Source organism: Cyphellophora europaea, assembly GCF_000365145.1.
Source record: "Cyphellophora europaea CBS 101466 unplaced genomic scaffold supercont1.10, whole genome shotgun sequence".
NCBI lineage: Eukaryota > Fungi > Ascomycota > Eurotiomycetes > Chaetothyriales > Cyphellophoraceae > Cyphellophora > Cyphellophora europaea.
The window spans coordinates 720,753-735,526 of NW_008481798.1; the positions used below are offsets into that span (position 1 = coordinate 720,753).

Here is a 14,774-nt window from a genome sequence, read left to right on the forward strand (position 1 = left end):
AGTTCCCAGTGGAACCATGGAAAGATGACTTCCAGCAAATATTGAATGAAACTTGACGAGGACCGTGCAGTCTGCGTCTTGGCTCCGTTTTCTACCTGTGGATGTCTTGCACATTCCCTGTTAAGCCTCGAGGCAGTGGGCATGGTGACCTATGCTGGACGGCGTCGAGCTATCGACGGGGTTTATCCTGAGTTGTGGGTTGTTGGATCTGGAGCTCCGGGCTCAACCGTTACCTTCAGTCTATATTGTTACATCTTCGCCGACCCCCTGTGGCCGGTTTCTCTGTGATCAGCGCTCACAGCGTCACCATCATGTAGTCGTTGCTGCCGAAGCTTTTGCTGCATCTTGGGCACTTGCGACTCCGACTCTGCACGCGTTCGTTGATGCAGTCGAAGCACATGACGTGGCCGCATGTCTTGATAACCGCATTCTTCATGTTTTTCTTGCAATGGCAAAATAACATCGTGTGGAGATCATCGTAGACAGCAGAGTGGCCAGACTTGGACTTCCACTTCTCCAATTCCTTGCGGCAGTGTCCCAAGGTAGTCGTGAGCTCGGTTTTCTCGAGCTCTATTTCGTTGCAGGCGGTGGCTCTCTTGGAATTCTCGCTGTCCTTTGCCACCAGCTGCTGTTTCAATTCTGCGACCTGCTTGTTGAGACGTGACACTTCCAAATCCTGCACTGCTTTCTCTTGCTGAGCGTTGCGACACTCCGATACCTTCGATGCGTGACCTTCCTTCATCTCCCCGAGTTGACGTTCGAGATTTGCAAGCAACGTCCGTGATGCCGCATCCGCCTCTTTCAGTTGATTGAAGATCTCGGAAGACTTGCTGGTCTGTAGCTTGAGCGTACGGATTTCCTGATCCCGGGTCTCCTTGCTCTTCATCGCAGCAAAGTACTTCTGATCCGCTTTGGCCTTTTCTGCTGACAATCGCTGCACCTTTTCGTCCAAAGTCCTCTGCTCATCGATTTTCTGATTCGCAATCTTTGAAGTCCGCTGAAACGCCATTGACATGGACGTTAGCTCGCCGCTCAGCATCTTGTAGTTTTTGTCAAGAGCCAAATACTTGCTCCGAAGATCCTCGGCACTCATTTGATCAAATTGTTCGTCGTCAATTGCCATGGTTGCCTGTGCTGAGAGTCTTTCGGTTTCCGATTCAAGAGCTTTTACTCGGTCCTCCAGTGCAGCATTCAGTTCCTTGATCTTGCGATTTGCTTCTTGCTCTTGGTCCATGGTGGCTTTTTTGATGCTCACGTCTGCCTGCAGATTGTCGCGCTCGGCTCTAATTCGAGCCAGGTCCTTCTCGATGATACCGAGCTGGTTATCCTTCTCGGCAATCACGATGCGAGATTCGTCATCGAGCTTGTTCTGGAAGCTGGTCCGCTCTTGTGACAACTTCTTGTTCTCGTCCTTCAATTGAGCCATCCTAGCCTCCAAGTCATTCAGCTTCTTGATGCCGTCATCATGTTGCGCCTTCAGTTGCTTGAAGAGCTCAGTTTTTGCGTAATCATCGTCAGTCATGGTGGCGGTCTTGGCTGAGATCTCGGTGACTTGCGCCAGGAGTTTGGAATTCTCCTGCCGGATACTGTCCACCTGCGCTTTCAGCGTCTCTGATACCGCTAGAGCTTTTTTATGCTCCTTTTCGAGCTCCGCATGATCGTCACTCGTCTCGGAAACCCCATTGGTGAGCTCTTCTTTCTTGGAAGTGGTCGTATCATCTGCAGCTTTCGCAGGCCCGAGAATGGCTTGCTTTTCTAACTCAGCCACTGCACGACTCTTCGCACGATCCAGTTTCTTCTCGGCAACAACGTAACGTTCAATAGCCGTTTCGAGCCTTCCTTCAAGATTCTCAGAATCAGAACGAAGTCTATCCGCTTCGGCGAAATGTGCCTGTTCTGATGCAAGAAGTTTGGATATTTGCTTTTGCAGCTCCAGCACCTCCGGTGTGAAGGATTTCGATCTGCTGAATAGGCGACTGAGCATGGTGCGGATATCATCTGATCGTTCGGAAATGTGATTAGCGAATCGAGGCTGATCCTCGAATAGCAACGAGGTTGGCATCGATGCGAGATCCATGTCCTGATCATCGTCGCCAGGTACCATGTGTTTAACTTCGTTGATGAGCTGCTTGAACCAGGCGTCGATGGAGCGAATATGTTCATCGTGATACTGGGTCCTTTTTCGCATGTCTTCTAGTTGACTCGACAAGGTGTCTCGCTCGCGCTTGTACTCGCGCATTTGACGGTAGATTGCATCCTTTTGATAGCGCTGCAGGAGGATTAGTCACGGCTAAACGAAAATAATAGTAGGATGGAGTGTTTGTCGCGTATTGGGGCTTACCTCGAGTTCATCCTTCCAGGGCATGTCAGCATCGATGTGAGACTTGCCAGCACCATTGGTGGTTGTTGCTTGCTTCTTGTGTGGAGGAGCTTCACTGCCATCGTATGGCATAGAACGCTTTCTATCTTCCATCTTGACGAGGCTAGATTGGGAGAGAGAAAGGGGGATCTGGTCTACGGCCGTCATCAGTCCTGAGATATTGAGTGAGAGGCTATGACAAAGAGCCGAAAGACAAGTGTCGCGGTGACGCACTGGTGCGATGCGAAGATCTCGAAGAAAATAATATACAGAAAGACAATGAGATGGGTGTGAAGAAGTGAGATGGTTCAAGTCAACGAGAAAGCGAGAATCTGCAATGAGAGACCGCACTTGGCCCGCGCTAGTGTGAATGTGGATTAGTGGCTATCTGTCGCCGCAGGGTCCACTGCCCCCAACCCTGACAGTCCGCAGCGCGGCAGTGGATGCTGCTCGTTCGTATATTCTTTACTTTGATGGATTGCTGTCGACCACGTGCTTGAGGCTCAAGAAGGCAATGCACACAGGCTTTCACATTGGAAGATTTGTCAGGCCTTGAGAGCGGTTCGCCACGATGTCGTCCTTCAGCTCCGTTGTGCGCAAACCAGGGCAGAAGATTACTCCCAGAGCCGCCCCTCGAAGAAACGTGCAACGCCACTCACAGAAGCCTGCTGCAACAGAGGCGAGTGTGCTCACTCCGGAAAGCCTACCACAAAGTCCTGTCACTCAACCTGTGCAAACGCTGCAACCAGATGATGGACCTCTTGGTCCCGCTGGCGATACCACTCTTGCTCTGACCCCACCGGCCACTGCAGCCGAGCAAAATGCTGGAGAAGGCGATATTGAGGGCGCAAGAGAGCCAACACCGGAAGCACAGCCAATTGCTAACGTAGCGAGCCCCGAACGTCGAAGACAGAGCGCTGTTCCTATCGTTGCTACAACAGATACCAGCCCAAACACACGGCAAAAGAACCGCATCGAAGCCGAAAATAATGCATCTGGTGTCGAGAATGGAACGACAGACAGCGCGTATACGGTGCCAGACTTTGCGGAACCTCCGGCGAAGCGACCAAGAGTTGCGCCGCCCGAAGCAGGCCCTGTACCCGGCCCATCTGCCATCTCGACCTCCTCGCAGCCGCTTGGAATGATTCGAAGGGGCAGTGCCCGCTCTGGTGAGGGACCAAGTCCTGGCACCGATGCCGAATTGCAAGATGTGAGTTCTCGACTGCGAGCAGTCTCCGAGCTAGCCAACTCAATCGAGACGCGCACTCGTGCATCCCGGTCCCGTACGGGGCATCGCTCAACAGCAGACCCAGACAGTGAGTATGAGGAGTTAGCGTCACAGTCGCCCCGCAGCCGACAAAGAGCTTCGAGAAGTGTAGCACTCGAGGACGCTGCAGCTGCCGTTGTTGCAAAGGCCGTTCGTAGTAGCAACCGTGGCAGAAAGCGGCATCGCCGTGGCCAGACCCCTAAAGATGCCGAAGACCACGAGATTGACACAATAAAGACATCGATGATGGACCTCGCCAATGATACTGGCCTCGGAAAGCGCTCGGACACCGGAAAGCGACTTGAGACTGAGTGGGACGAGATCAAACAACGCTGGGACCAAAAACTCGAGCATAACCGTTCAAAAGCCAAAATGAAGCCCGCTCAGCGGAAAGCGGCTAGACCGACAGGAGCAGGCGATGAAGATGAAGTCCTTGATGACACGTCAAACTTTGCTCCGCCTGTTGAGAAATTCATCCTTGTGGATGGTCGCATGGTCATTGCAGAAGAATCCCGTCAGGTGGACTTCGCCCACAACATCGAAGCTCGTGCCCGTGATATTGACGAAGCTGTGGTTCAGAGTGATGAACGCATCTACAATTACGTCAACCAGAACCGCATTGGCAAGAAAGCTGGACTGCGTACGCTGACCAGGTGGAATGACGAGTTGACAGAGAAGTTCTATCACGGGCTGCGCGTTTTTGGCACGGATTTTGAGCTGATTTCAAGCCTCTTTGGTGGAGGCTGGACTCGGCGGCAGATCAAAGCCAAATACGTGCGTGAAGAGAGACTTCATCTTCACAGAATCCGAGCGGCCTTGGCTGAGCGTGAGCATATTGACCTAAACAGCTACGGTGCGATGATCGAAGGTGATGTCAGTGGATTGCGAGACCCAAAGGAGATCGAGGCTGAGCTCGAAGCGGAAGAGAAGCGAATTCGTGAAGAGTACGAGAAGGCTAAGCGAGGCGATCATTTTGTCGAGGACGATGCTGACAGGCCTGTGGATTCGATCGAAACTGACCAGGCTGCTGAAGGTGAGGTTGAGCGACCATCGTCAACTCCAGGTGTGGAGGGTGGCCGCTTTGCCGGACTGGCCGAAAAGGTTGTCAGAAAAGCGGTGCAGCCTCGGAAGAAGCAGTCACAGAAGCAGCGCGAGCAAAGCGGTACAAGCAGGGCTAGCTTGGCGGGCAAGAAAGGCACCCGCGGCAAGAAGCCTTTGGAGGGCGTGGAAGAGCGCATCGGCAATGTTGGCGATGTCGAACTCTGAGGTGTTCGGGCCATCGGACATTCATGGACACTCATGGCGGTTTGACTCTGGCAACCACACTAGACATTAGAGGCTATGTCATTCTAAATACACAGGTTGTGAAACAGTAAACTGGACGTCTTCCGTGGCCTAGCTGGCTCAGGAATTGAAGATACGGCTGTAGAGCATCTCGTGTCGACCGACCCATAGATCTAGCGAAGGAACCACTTGGCCAGCATCCTCCGGCTGTAGGAACCAGACCAATTCGAGGCTCTCCTTCACCAGATCTTGTAGTGATTGCGAGGCCAATATTGAATTAGACATGTACGGTCCCATCACCGAAGCTCGCACAGCTGCACTGAGGACCGCTTTCGCATGATTTAGCAAGAAAAGATAGCCTGCTTCTTCCAAATTCAGGCCGAGGGCTAGACACACGGCTCCCCAGATAGGAGCCAGGTGACCGTTGACAGTCACTGAGTCTTGTGACAGAGCTGCGATTTTCAGATCTGTAGCAAAGGTGTCGACACAGGTGGCCGCCTCGAGACCATTGTCCAAGAATTGTTGCCTGGCTGTTTTGGTCAAGGCTCTCTCCCATATACTTAGCAGAGCTCTCCCTTGGGCAATGCTCGCTCGTCTTGCAACTGTGCACGGGGTCGAAGCATCAAGATCGTTGTCTAGGTCCATCAGCGATAGAGGATCTCGGAAAGCGGCCAGTACGTATGGTACGTTCGTATGAGCGACCGACTGGATAGATAGCTTCAGGAACTTGTCGAACAGGGACAGGACAGTACCTCCTTCAGGGAGTGGTTTGTGGTGAGCCAAGAACGACTCCAGGCCGCTGGAGTAGGCGAAAGATCCCAAAGGTAGTGCCGAGTCGGAGAGGAGCATCAAGTTGTGAACCGATGGTCCCAGCGGCAGAGAGACTGGAACGGCAAAATAGTTGTTCTTCGGCCTCGTGGCCTGATGGACATCGACATTGGGCAAATGGTCAGCGCTTCGCGCTTCAACGGTCTTTAAGAGAAGTTTGGCAGTTTGGAGCTCGAACTCAAGCTGGGCGACTTGCGTTCGGAGACGCTCGGCATCCGACGCGTTCATCAAGTCATGCTATATGATACGATGGCCGTGCGAAGGATGGTTGAAACTCGTCAATGCAGGTATGTGGATGGTGTAGCTAGAGACGAGGCAGAAGTGTGGAGAAGCGAAGCTCCATCGATCTAGATCTACTAGTACGGTAGCTTTGCTCCAACTGCGTCAGGACTTTCTCATTCGCAACCTCATTCTAAACGGTGCATCAAGCCCTTTTCGCCATCAATCTTGTTGAAGGAGCCCAACAGTACTCCAGTCCCTGTTCGACTATGTCCCGGTAGTCGTTCGTTAGACCCAATCTTTGGCCCACCATGTCGGGCAAGCGAGTGTTAGACGCAATTGCGTTGCTCAACGCTTCGAGGAAGGTAGCAGCGAGACACTTCGACATTCGGCTCGCTCAAGCAGCTGTCTATACGCAGACGTCCTCCATATTCAAAGCCGTTAGAACTCGGGCACCGCCCGCGTTTGCCTCGGCTGCCGCGAACTTCAGCCAGTCGGTAGCCCAAAAAGCTGGCGGCCTGGGTGCGAAGGAAGGTATACAGCAAGACCATTTCTACAAGAGGTCCAAGCAGAACGATCCCGTGGACCCTGCGCCGCAAGATGACCTCGAGATCGAACAGAAGAAGGCGCATCGGTGGCCTCTCCCCGACGGGACAATCCCTCCTCGTGACGACTTGCTTCAACACGAACATGGCGATCCGGAGACATACAACACGAGACCTACAGCTGAATCTGCGCAAAATCCTGTAGGAGGCGACGAGGGTCTTGGTGTTCGATCCTCCACAAGATCCAGTATTCCAGGACCATCTTCACAGAGATCTCTGAGCTCGTTGGAAGCAAGAGAAGCGCAACGTATGGCAGAAGACCAGATCCCAGCAAGGGCTGCAAAGCCGCCCACAGAAGAGCTCATGGGAGAGTTTGAGATCGAGCAGGAGCAGGATGTTTACTACCAGCCTCCAGGCACAACCTCGCCAGTGCTGTCTGGCCTCCCACGCATGCGTGTGCCCAAGATCGAGAATGATGTGCAAGCAGGGGACTCTCATATCCCACAGAATATCAACGCAGACGTATACTACTCCGGCAACGGGAACGCCGACGCCGAAGGCAACGATCAAGAGCTGTCAGAGGAGCAGCTATCTCAAATATTCTCAAGTCCAAAGGTCGCCAGCATGCTGGGCAAAGGCAAAGCAAAGTATGCGCCGGGTGGCGTTGCTGGCAGGAAGTTCCACACTAGCGCTCGTATCCGGCAGCGAAACGCTGAAGCCGAGAAGAAGGACATCGAAAGACTCGCAGCTGACATGGCCAAGGATGTGCAACAGACTCAGGTACGCAAAGCCGTTGGGCTGGTCCAAACCTGCAGCTGATAAGCTGACAGCATATCCGTAGACAATGAGTTCAGCGCAGCCATATCAGATGCGTGAATCCCGTGTGCCCTCCTCTCGCTTTGGGCGGATTTTCGAGTACGGTGGTCTTGCGGCTTCTATGGCCTTTGGTGCCGTCAGTGAGAGCGTCAGCCGAAGAGGGGGACCCGATGGCTCGCTTTGGTTGAGTGCTGCCAACATGGAGAGACTCGTCGCAAAGCTGTCCAAGATGCGAGGTGCTGCTCTCAAGCTCGGCCAAATGATGAGCTTTCAGGACTCGAAAATGCTCCCAAAGCCGATCCACGATGTTCTCCAGCGAGTACAGGATAGTGCCGACTATATGCCGGCTTCACAGAGGGACCAAGTCATTCAGGCAGATCTTGGCCCGAATTGGCGCGATCTATTCCAGCAATTCGAGGAGAAGCCCATGGCGGCAGCATCGATCGGTCAAGTACATGGCGCAGTCCTCAAAGACGATCGGCGTGTTGCTGTCAAAGTTCAGTATCCTGGAGTAGCAGACTCAATCTCCTCCGATCTGAATAATCTCTCACTGTTACTGACTGCCTCTCGGCTCCTTCCGAAAGGGTTGTATCTGGAGAAGACCATCGCCAATGCCAGAACCGAGCTCGGATGGGAGTGTGACTATGTGCGAGAAGCGGGAGGAGCGAGGCGCTTCAAGGATCTGCTTGCGGATGAGCAAGATGTCTTCAAGGTGCCGGAGATTATTCAGGAAGCGTCGGGCAAGAGAGTTCTGACCATGGGAATGATGGAAGGCACTGCCATTACAAAGATTCCTGATTTCACACAGGACCAGAAGGACTGGATAGGGACCCAAATTCTTCGCCTTTGCCTGCGGGAGATCATCGAGTTCCGTTACATGCAGACCGACCCAAACTGGACCAACTTCCTCTATAACCGCGAGACCAACCAATTGGAGCTATTGGACTTCGGCGCGTCGCGAGAGTATCCGGAGCGGTTCATTACATTATATACAAAGCTCCTAGATTCCGCCTCGAGGAAAGACCGCAAGGAGGTCCAAGATTACTCAATTGAGCTCGGATATTTGACAGGCTATGAGTCCAAGACCATGCTCAACGCCCATATCGATTCGGTCCTTACCCTCGCCGAGCCTTTCATGGCGGATGCGCCTGACGTCTATGATTTCCGAGACCAGACCATCACCGACCGCGTTCGTGGCCTTATTCCAGTTATGGTCCGGGAGCGCCTTGCGCCGCCACCAGAAGAAACATATAGTCTTCACCGCAAGCTCAGCGGAGCGTTTCTGCTGTGTGCTCGACTCGGCAGCCAGGTGCAATGCAAAACCATGTTTTCCGAAGCACTGAAAAAGGCAGGCCTGCGATGAGAGGTCCTCTAAAAAATCGAGTCGTCATCTTCCTCGTCGGTGTGTTCGAGGATTGTCTCACGTAATAGTGCATGCCGCTGCGTTCCCGGACTCAACGGACTGCTAGTCGAAGAGGCTGGGGCAGGAACGGTTATATGATGTCGGGCTTCGCGAACAGCTTCCTGGAGTAATGGTTGGGACGCCATGAGTCTTGCCTGGGTGGCCAGTCGTTGCTGCTTGGCGAAATCCTTCTGCTTCTTTTCCCGGCGTGCAGCTCTGTACGACACCGCATCGTGGCCTGTAGGTGCCGTATCTTTGGGCAGGGGTTCGCGGTCCGGAATGACCACTGTCAACACACGGCCCACAAAATGCAGCGCAATCCCAAAGAATGCACCGACCAAGACTGCTGCGCCCAAGAAGTACCAGATGGCCTAGGTGCATCAGTATGTCTCATCGGTCTGGAGAATACGTAACGTACCTCAAATTGTGCAAGGAAACGCAGTGGAAGGAGCACGGCCTCGGTCATTATATGGACAAGAAGGATGATTGGACTCGCAATCACGCGTAGGGTGTAGAATGTCCATGTTGCGACGACGAGTAAGGGATATACCGTGTAATACAATAAGGCAGAGGCTATCGACAGCCAAAAGCCGACATCGATGTCCATAGGACAGACCACTCGTGACTGTGTCACCACCGGGCGTGAGTATCAGAGGGCAACGAGAAGCGCGACTTTGAGATCTGTAGTTGTGAGGCAACGTGTTGAGGATGCTGCTGGCACGCGCTCCACATTTCAGGCACCAAGGCGGGCCTCAACTAGCGCCCGACCGCTCCCTCCCTCCGCCTAACACCTCCGCCAACTGCCCAGCGACCGCCCACAGCTCGATTCTTTAGCTTTTGAACCCGCCACTCAACGTCACACTTTCTCTAACGCACACAATTGACGTCTTCTGCCTCCGGAAACGCTGGAAGATTGTCATCCACGGGCTGCGACCTTGTTATGCTTGTTGACCCGTGGACTTTAGCCTCTGACTTCCTCCCGTCATAAGGAAGCCTGACCGTGCGCACGGCCGGCCCCCGCCTTCGCTGTTCAGAGGTCGCGCGACACCCGAAAGAACTCTTACTATCCGACCGACCCGCAAAGCTCAAGATGGGCAATCAACCATCGTCCGAAAAGTCTTCCAGCTCGCGATCTGCGACATCTCATGACAAAGCTGAGAGGGATAAGAGGGTCAATAGACGGCAATCTGTTCAAGCCTTACAAGTCTCCCTTACTCGAGGAGCGCCTGCCGACCCGTCTGCGACTCCAGCAAGTGCTATCGCGCAAACCTCCTCTCGACCCTTCGAGCCCCATGATTTGCAGCAATATGTCCAAGCGTCTCCTTCCCCAGAATCCGGCTCCCGGAGTAGTAGGGTCAGTCGCACAGCATCTCGGCGCAAGCGGGATGAGCTTGAGCATAGGCCTAAACAGCCGCCCGTTGCCGTACCCCAGTCGTCAACCCCAATGAATGTACCAGTTGCGAGAAGCAAGCAAGACAGTCTGGATAAGAAAGGTCTTGAGAAGCACTGGGAAGATCGACCGGAGCCTAGCCCATATGATGATCGTCGATACGTGCCACCAGCGGAACTACGACCTCAGCGTATGCCATTGCCTATTGCTGGCGCCCCAGCATTTCCTGAATCCCCAACTCTAGACCCTGTCAACAAAGGAACCCAAGATGTCCCTCTCTTCGACGATGATGTGGCGATTGCACCGGATGAGTCTGCGCTGCGCCGGAAATCGTCAGTTATGAGCCTGGGAACTCAAGACGAGGAGGATGTAGATGAGGAACTACCTGCTGCCGATCCTGGGGCTGGCACAGTCCAAACTGTGATTGAGTGGACCCGCCCCGGCCACCGGGTCTACGTGACGGGTACATTTGCCAACTGGGAAAAGAAGTTCAGGATGCATCATAAGTGAGTTCTTTGTCCTGTTGTCTAGCATTATGCACTCTGCCGTCTCGAGGTTAGCTCGGGTTCTTTTCAGGCAGCTGCTTGCTCCAACGAGTGTGTGTTTCCCCTAACGAATGCTGATGTTTTCGTGCAGGAAGGATGGCAACCAGGGTCAATTTGTGACGATTGCTCTGCCTCCGGGCACCCATCATCTTATGTTTCTGGTCGACGATGTGATGATGACCAATCCTGACCTGCCCACGGCTGTCGACTTTAACAACATGCTTGTGAACTACGTCGAGATTGCCACGGAAGACCTGGTTAAGCCAAGAAGGGAAAGTAATCAGACAGTCACCGAGAAGCGCGAGGTAGTGTATCCAGCAGTGGTCTCCGAGGAAGATGAAGAGGGTGTTGAGCAGCCTTTGCACGATGCAGACCAAACTATCGAAGAGGTCAAGCCTGGAGATTTTCGACAAATCGTACCCCGAGCCCTAAGCGACATCGACCTCCCCGACGATGATCCTCGGTATCAGGATGCTGCTCGTGTTATCAGCGACCTGTCAGGTCCGCCTACATTGCCCCTCTTCCTCGGTAAAGCCATCTTGAACAGTCAATTACCGAATAAGGACGACAGCAGTGTCCTCGGCCTGCCTAACCACACCGTCTTGAACCACTTAATGACCAGCAGCGTTAAGAACGGCGTGCTGGCTACCAGTGTAACCACAAGATACAGGGACAAGGTTAGTTTACCAGGCATCGTCCCCCACTTCGAGATAACTGACGGATTTGTAGTACGTGACTACTATCAGCTTCAAGCCCGTACCCAAACCCAGCAAGTCTTAAGCCTGTAAGGCTACAAAACCCGACGAAGTCATAAGTGAATGCTCTACGACTTAACCATCTCTCTTTTCGGTAGCGTGGCGCGGGGACCAGTATCTGGACTGTCAGGCTGCGATTGGATCTTGATGGAGGCTTTTCGCCAAGGGAACTTCCTGGGCCTGTTGATCGGATAATCGCCATGTAAGCTGGGTATCTCGAGGAGACCTGGCTGGCCTTGTCGGGCTGAGAATGGCGTTCAATACCATTCAGTTTCCCGTCCTCCTTGTGTTCTTTCCCTGCCGGTCATTTGAGCTCTCGGAGACGGGCGTCTTTCAATCGTCTCGCCAGCCCACCCAAACATCGTCCGTTCTGAATCGCTGCGTGCACGTGCTGTCTTCTAGCTTCGTGACTTGGCCTGTCTCAAAAGCCAGCAACCCGGCGTGGGCAATCATTATCCCATTGTCGATGCAGAATCGCTCATCCGTGGCAAAAACCGAGCCTCTCCGCGATTCAGCCATGATCCCCATCATCTCTTGCACCCTCAGATTGCATCCCACGCCCCCAACAATCAGGACCTGCGTACTACCCACATGCGCCATTGCTCGTTCCGTGATCTCCACCAGCATAGCGAACACCGTCTCCTGTAGTGTGAAACAAAGGTCCTCAGGCGTGATGAGTCCCCCATCCGGCGCCTTCAGTGTTCCCGATTTCGTCTGCGCCGCCAGCTCATCTATCCTTGCCAGAATTCCCGAGAAGCTTACGTCCATGCCCTTGACTGCGTACGGGATATCCAGAAGCCATTTCCCATTCTTCGCGAGTTGTTCGATATTGTACCCGGGCGCCGGATCATTACTGATGTTCAGCGTCCTGGCAAAGCGATCGAGACAGTTGCCCACCGCAATATCCAGCGTTTCCCCAAAGATTCGATACCGATTGCTCGCATACGCAATCACTTGTGTGTTCCCGCCGGATACGTACAGCACGACCGGATTCATCGCGCGCGTGATCGTGCGGCCCATCTCTATGTGGCCCACGCAATGGTTCACTCCCACAAGCGGCTTGTCCCAGAGCAGTGCCAGCGTGCGCGCTGCAATGGCAACGGACTGCAGCGGTGCACCCATGCCAGGACCTTTGGTGTAGCAGATACACGCTATGTCGGCGATGGTGCGGCCGGCCTCCTTGAGGGCCCGGCGCACCAGGTCGGCAACATGCGCACGGTGGTGCAAGGCCGTATCCTTGGGCAGGAAGCCTTCACCCGGCGGCGAGACATAAGTGTGGCGGATATTGGACAAAATTTTGGCTGTAGCGTGCCCTTTGCCGAGAAGAGGGTGCTCGATGATGCCAACACCCAATTTGTTGGCTGAGCCCTCGAGACCTATAGCAAGCATGATGAGCGACTCAACGGTTGTTTTGGAAATTCAGATGTTAGTCGCAGCCGGAGCAGAGGGTAATCATTCATAAGTACCCAGCCAGATACCAGGCAGTGGAAGAACGCGGCGGGGAGCGGCTGTCGGCCGGAATAAGTTGCGGCCGGAGAAGTGTGGTGGGCGATGTGGATACTGAAGTGCTGCGTGGCGGTCCCTGCAATCGAATACTTTCCCACACAGTACTCACTACCACCCACCCATATTTTGGACCTCTTTCTCGTTTTCTTTGGTCCTACTCTCCAGTCTGTGCCTATCATGGCAACAGACGCCACCGAGGAAGGCGAAACCTTCGCCCAGAGGACCGCAGCTTTTGTGGAATGGTTCAAGAAACGCCCAGGGACGTTGCTGTCGGATAAGGTCGAGCTTGTCGACATGAGGCGCATGGGTGCCGGAAGAGGCGTTGGTGAGAGACACTTCCTTGAACGTAAGTAACACACTGACTAACTTGTTCTGCAGTTGCTGTGCAGGATATTGCAGAGGATGAACTTATCTGTCAAACCCCCCTCAGTGCTGTGCTGGCACATAGCAGCTCCGACATACCGCCACACGCTCTCATCGGCACCGTTGATTCTGGCGAGTGGCTGCCGTTAATCGTGACGATCATCTACGAGTACCTCTTGGACACAGACTCCGAGTGGTATCCCTATTTCCAAGTCTTACCAACTCATTTTGACACCTTGATGCATTGGACCGACACCGAGCTGGAATACCTTCAAGCTAGTGCAGTTGTTGGCAAGATTGGCAAAGCAGAGGCCGAAGCCCAGTGGGAAACAATGATTGATACCATGCTGGTCAACGAAGATCTGTTCCCAACTGACGGCGCCGACCTCGAAACCAGGACCGCCGAACTGGTCAAATTGTGCCATATGGCTGGCAGCTTGATCCAAGCATACGCTTTTGACATCGTCGACGAACAGGGTTCGGATACAGAAAGCGGCGATAGTGAGGAGTTCAAGGAAGACGATGAAGACGATCCTGTCAAGGCGCTGGTACCTTTCGCCGATATGTTTAATGCGGATGCCGATCGCAACAATGCCCGCTTATACCAGGAAAATGGCTGCCTTCAGATGAGGGCTACTCAAGCCATCAAAGCAGGCCAGCAGATCTTCAACGATTACGGCCCACTTCCACGCTCAGATCTCCTTCGCATGTACGGCTACACCACAGAAAATTACGCTAAATATGATGTTGTCGAGTTTAGCCATGACCTCTTGGTCGAAGTCGCTGGCATGAAGAACCCCAAGAACAACGCTACGTGGCTGAAGCGAGAGGAGCAACTAGACGAGATCGGTATTCTCGATGACGGGTATGCTTTCCCACGCCCAACGGATGGCGCCAAATTGGAAGACGCTGTGCCAGGCGACATTCATATGATGCTTCGAGCCTTGACAGCCAATCCCAACGTCTCCAAGGTACCGAAGTCAAAAGACGAATCGCTCTCGATTGAAGAAGCCGTGTTGCTCTCCGCGGTAGCCACAAAACGACTGGCCGAATACAAAACTTCTCTCGAGGAAGACGCCGAGACCTGGAAGCAACTCGAGGCCGATCCAGAGACACACCTTCCACCAGGCCCATCTGCCAAGCGCTACCTTTCAGCCCTCCGCATACGCTGCGGCGAGAAGGAGGTCCTACGGGATCTCATCAAGCTTTGTCAAGATCACATTGCGACCAAAACGACCGACATTGCCAACACTGACCGAAAACGGAAGCACTCCAACGCCGCCACCACGGCTTCGAAGGCAAAAAGGACCCACAGCTGAGACGGAAGAATAATCTCGGAGTTTTGCCCATGTCTAATATCATTTCAAAGGCGCTGGCCTTCTCGCTGGATATGCTGTATGGCGAGCATCACGAATGATTTACTGTCCTAGCCGACCTCCCAAAAAACGCTCACATGTTCCGACCACCCGTTCCGACCACCCGTTCCGACCCCGAG

At 53.6% G+C, this 14,774-nt stretch overlaps 8 protein-coding genes across 8 annotated transcripts; 4 read left to right on the top strand and 4 right to left on the bottom strand.

Moving 5' to 3' along the window:
* Positions 1 to 295: 295 nt before the first annotated feature.
* HMPREF1541_09367 (uncharacterized protein) lies at positions 296 to 2,527 on the bottom strand (the record flags this gene model as incomplete). Its single annotated transcript, XM_008714041.1, has 2 exons — positions 296 to 2,269; positions 2,342 to 2,527. 2 exons carry the CDS (start codon positions 2,525 to 2,527, stop codon positions 296 to 298), a joined length of 2,160 nt encoding a protein of 719 aa, XP_008712263.1.
* A 403-nt stretch (positions 2,528 to 2,930) lies between these two features.
* On the top strand, positions 2,931 to 4,892 carry HMPREF1541_09368 (uncharacterized protein; the record flags this gene model as incomplete). The annotated part of the gene is made up of 1 exon (XM_008714042.1): positions 2,931 to 4,892. One exon carries the CDS (start codon positions 2,931 to 2,933, stop codon positions 4,890 to 4,892), a length of 1,962 nt encoding a protein of 653 aa, XP_008712264.1.
* Positions 4,893 to 5,030: 138 nt separating this feature from the next.
* Positions 5,031 to 5,966, bottom strand: HMPREF1541_09369 (uncharacterized protein; the record flags this gene model as incomplete). The annotated part of the gene is made up of 1 exon (XM_008714043.1): positions 5,031 to 5,966. One exon carries the CDS (start codon positions 5,964 to 5,966, stop codon positions 5,031 to 5,033), a length of 936 nt encoding a protein of 311 aa, XP_008712265.1.
* A 302-nt stretch (positions 5,967 to 6,268) lies between these two features.
* On the top strand, positions 6,269 to 8,681 carry HMPREF1541_09370 (uncharacterized protein; the record flags this gene model as incomplete). Its single annotated transcript, XM_008714044.1, has 2 exons — positions 6,269 to 7,294; positions 7,344 to 8,681. 2 exons carry the CDS (start codon positions 6,269 to 6,271, stop codon positions 8,679 to 8,681), a joined length of 2,364 nt encoding a protein of 787 aa, XP_008712266.1.
* Positions 8,682 to 8,689: 8 nt separating this feature from the next.
* HMPREF1541_09371 (uncharacterized protein) lies at positions 8,690 to 9,186 on the bottom strand (the record flags this gene model as incomplete). The annotated part of the gene is made up of 2 exons (XM_008714045.1): positions 8,690 to 9,091; positions 9,139 to 9,186. 2 exons carry the CDS (start codon positions 9,184 to 9,186, stop codon positions 8,690 to 8,692), a joined length of 450 nt encoding a protein of 149 aa, XP_008712267.1.
* A 624-nt stretch (positions 9,187 to 9,810) lies between these two features.
* Positions 9,811 to 11,443, top strand: HMPREF1541_09372 (uncharacterized protein; the record flags this gene model as incomplete). Its single annotated transcript, XM_008714046.1, has 2 exons — positions 9,811 to 10,616; positions 10,747 to 11,443. The coding sequence occupies 2 exons, from the start codon at positions 9,811 to 9,813 to the stop codon at positions 11,441 to 11,443; spliced, it is 1,503 nt and encodes a 500-aa protein (XP_008712268.1).
* Positions 11,444 to 11,743: 300 nt separating this feature from the next.
* On the bottom strand, positions 11,744 to 12,799 carry HMPREF1541_09373 (uncharacterized protein; the record flags this gene model as incomplete). Its single annotated transcript, XM_008714047.1, has 1 exon — positions 11,744 to 12,799. One exon carries the CDS (start codon positions 12,797 to 12,799, stop codon positions 11,744 to 11,746), a length of 1,056 nt encoding a protein of 351 aa, XP_008712269.1.
* Positions 12,800 to 13,093: 294 nt separating this feature from the next.
* HMPREF1541_09374 (uncharacterized protein) lies at positions 13,094 to 14,598 on the top strand (the record flags this gene model as incomplete). The annotated part of the gene is made up of 2 exons (XM_008714048.1): positions 13,094 to 13,241; positions 13,295 to 14,598. 2 exons carry the CDS (start codon positions 13,094 to 13,096, stop codon positions 14,596 to 14,598), a joined length of 1,452 nt encoding a protein of 483 aa, XP_008712270.1.
* Positions 14,599 to 14,774: the final 176 nt, after the last annotated feature.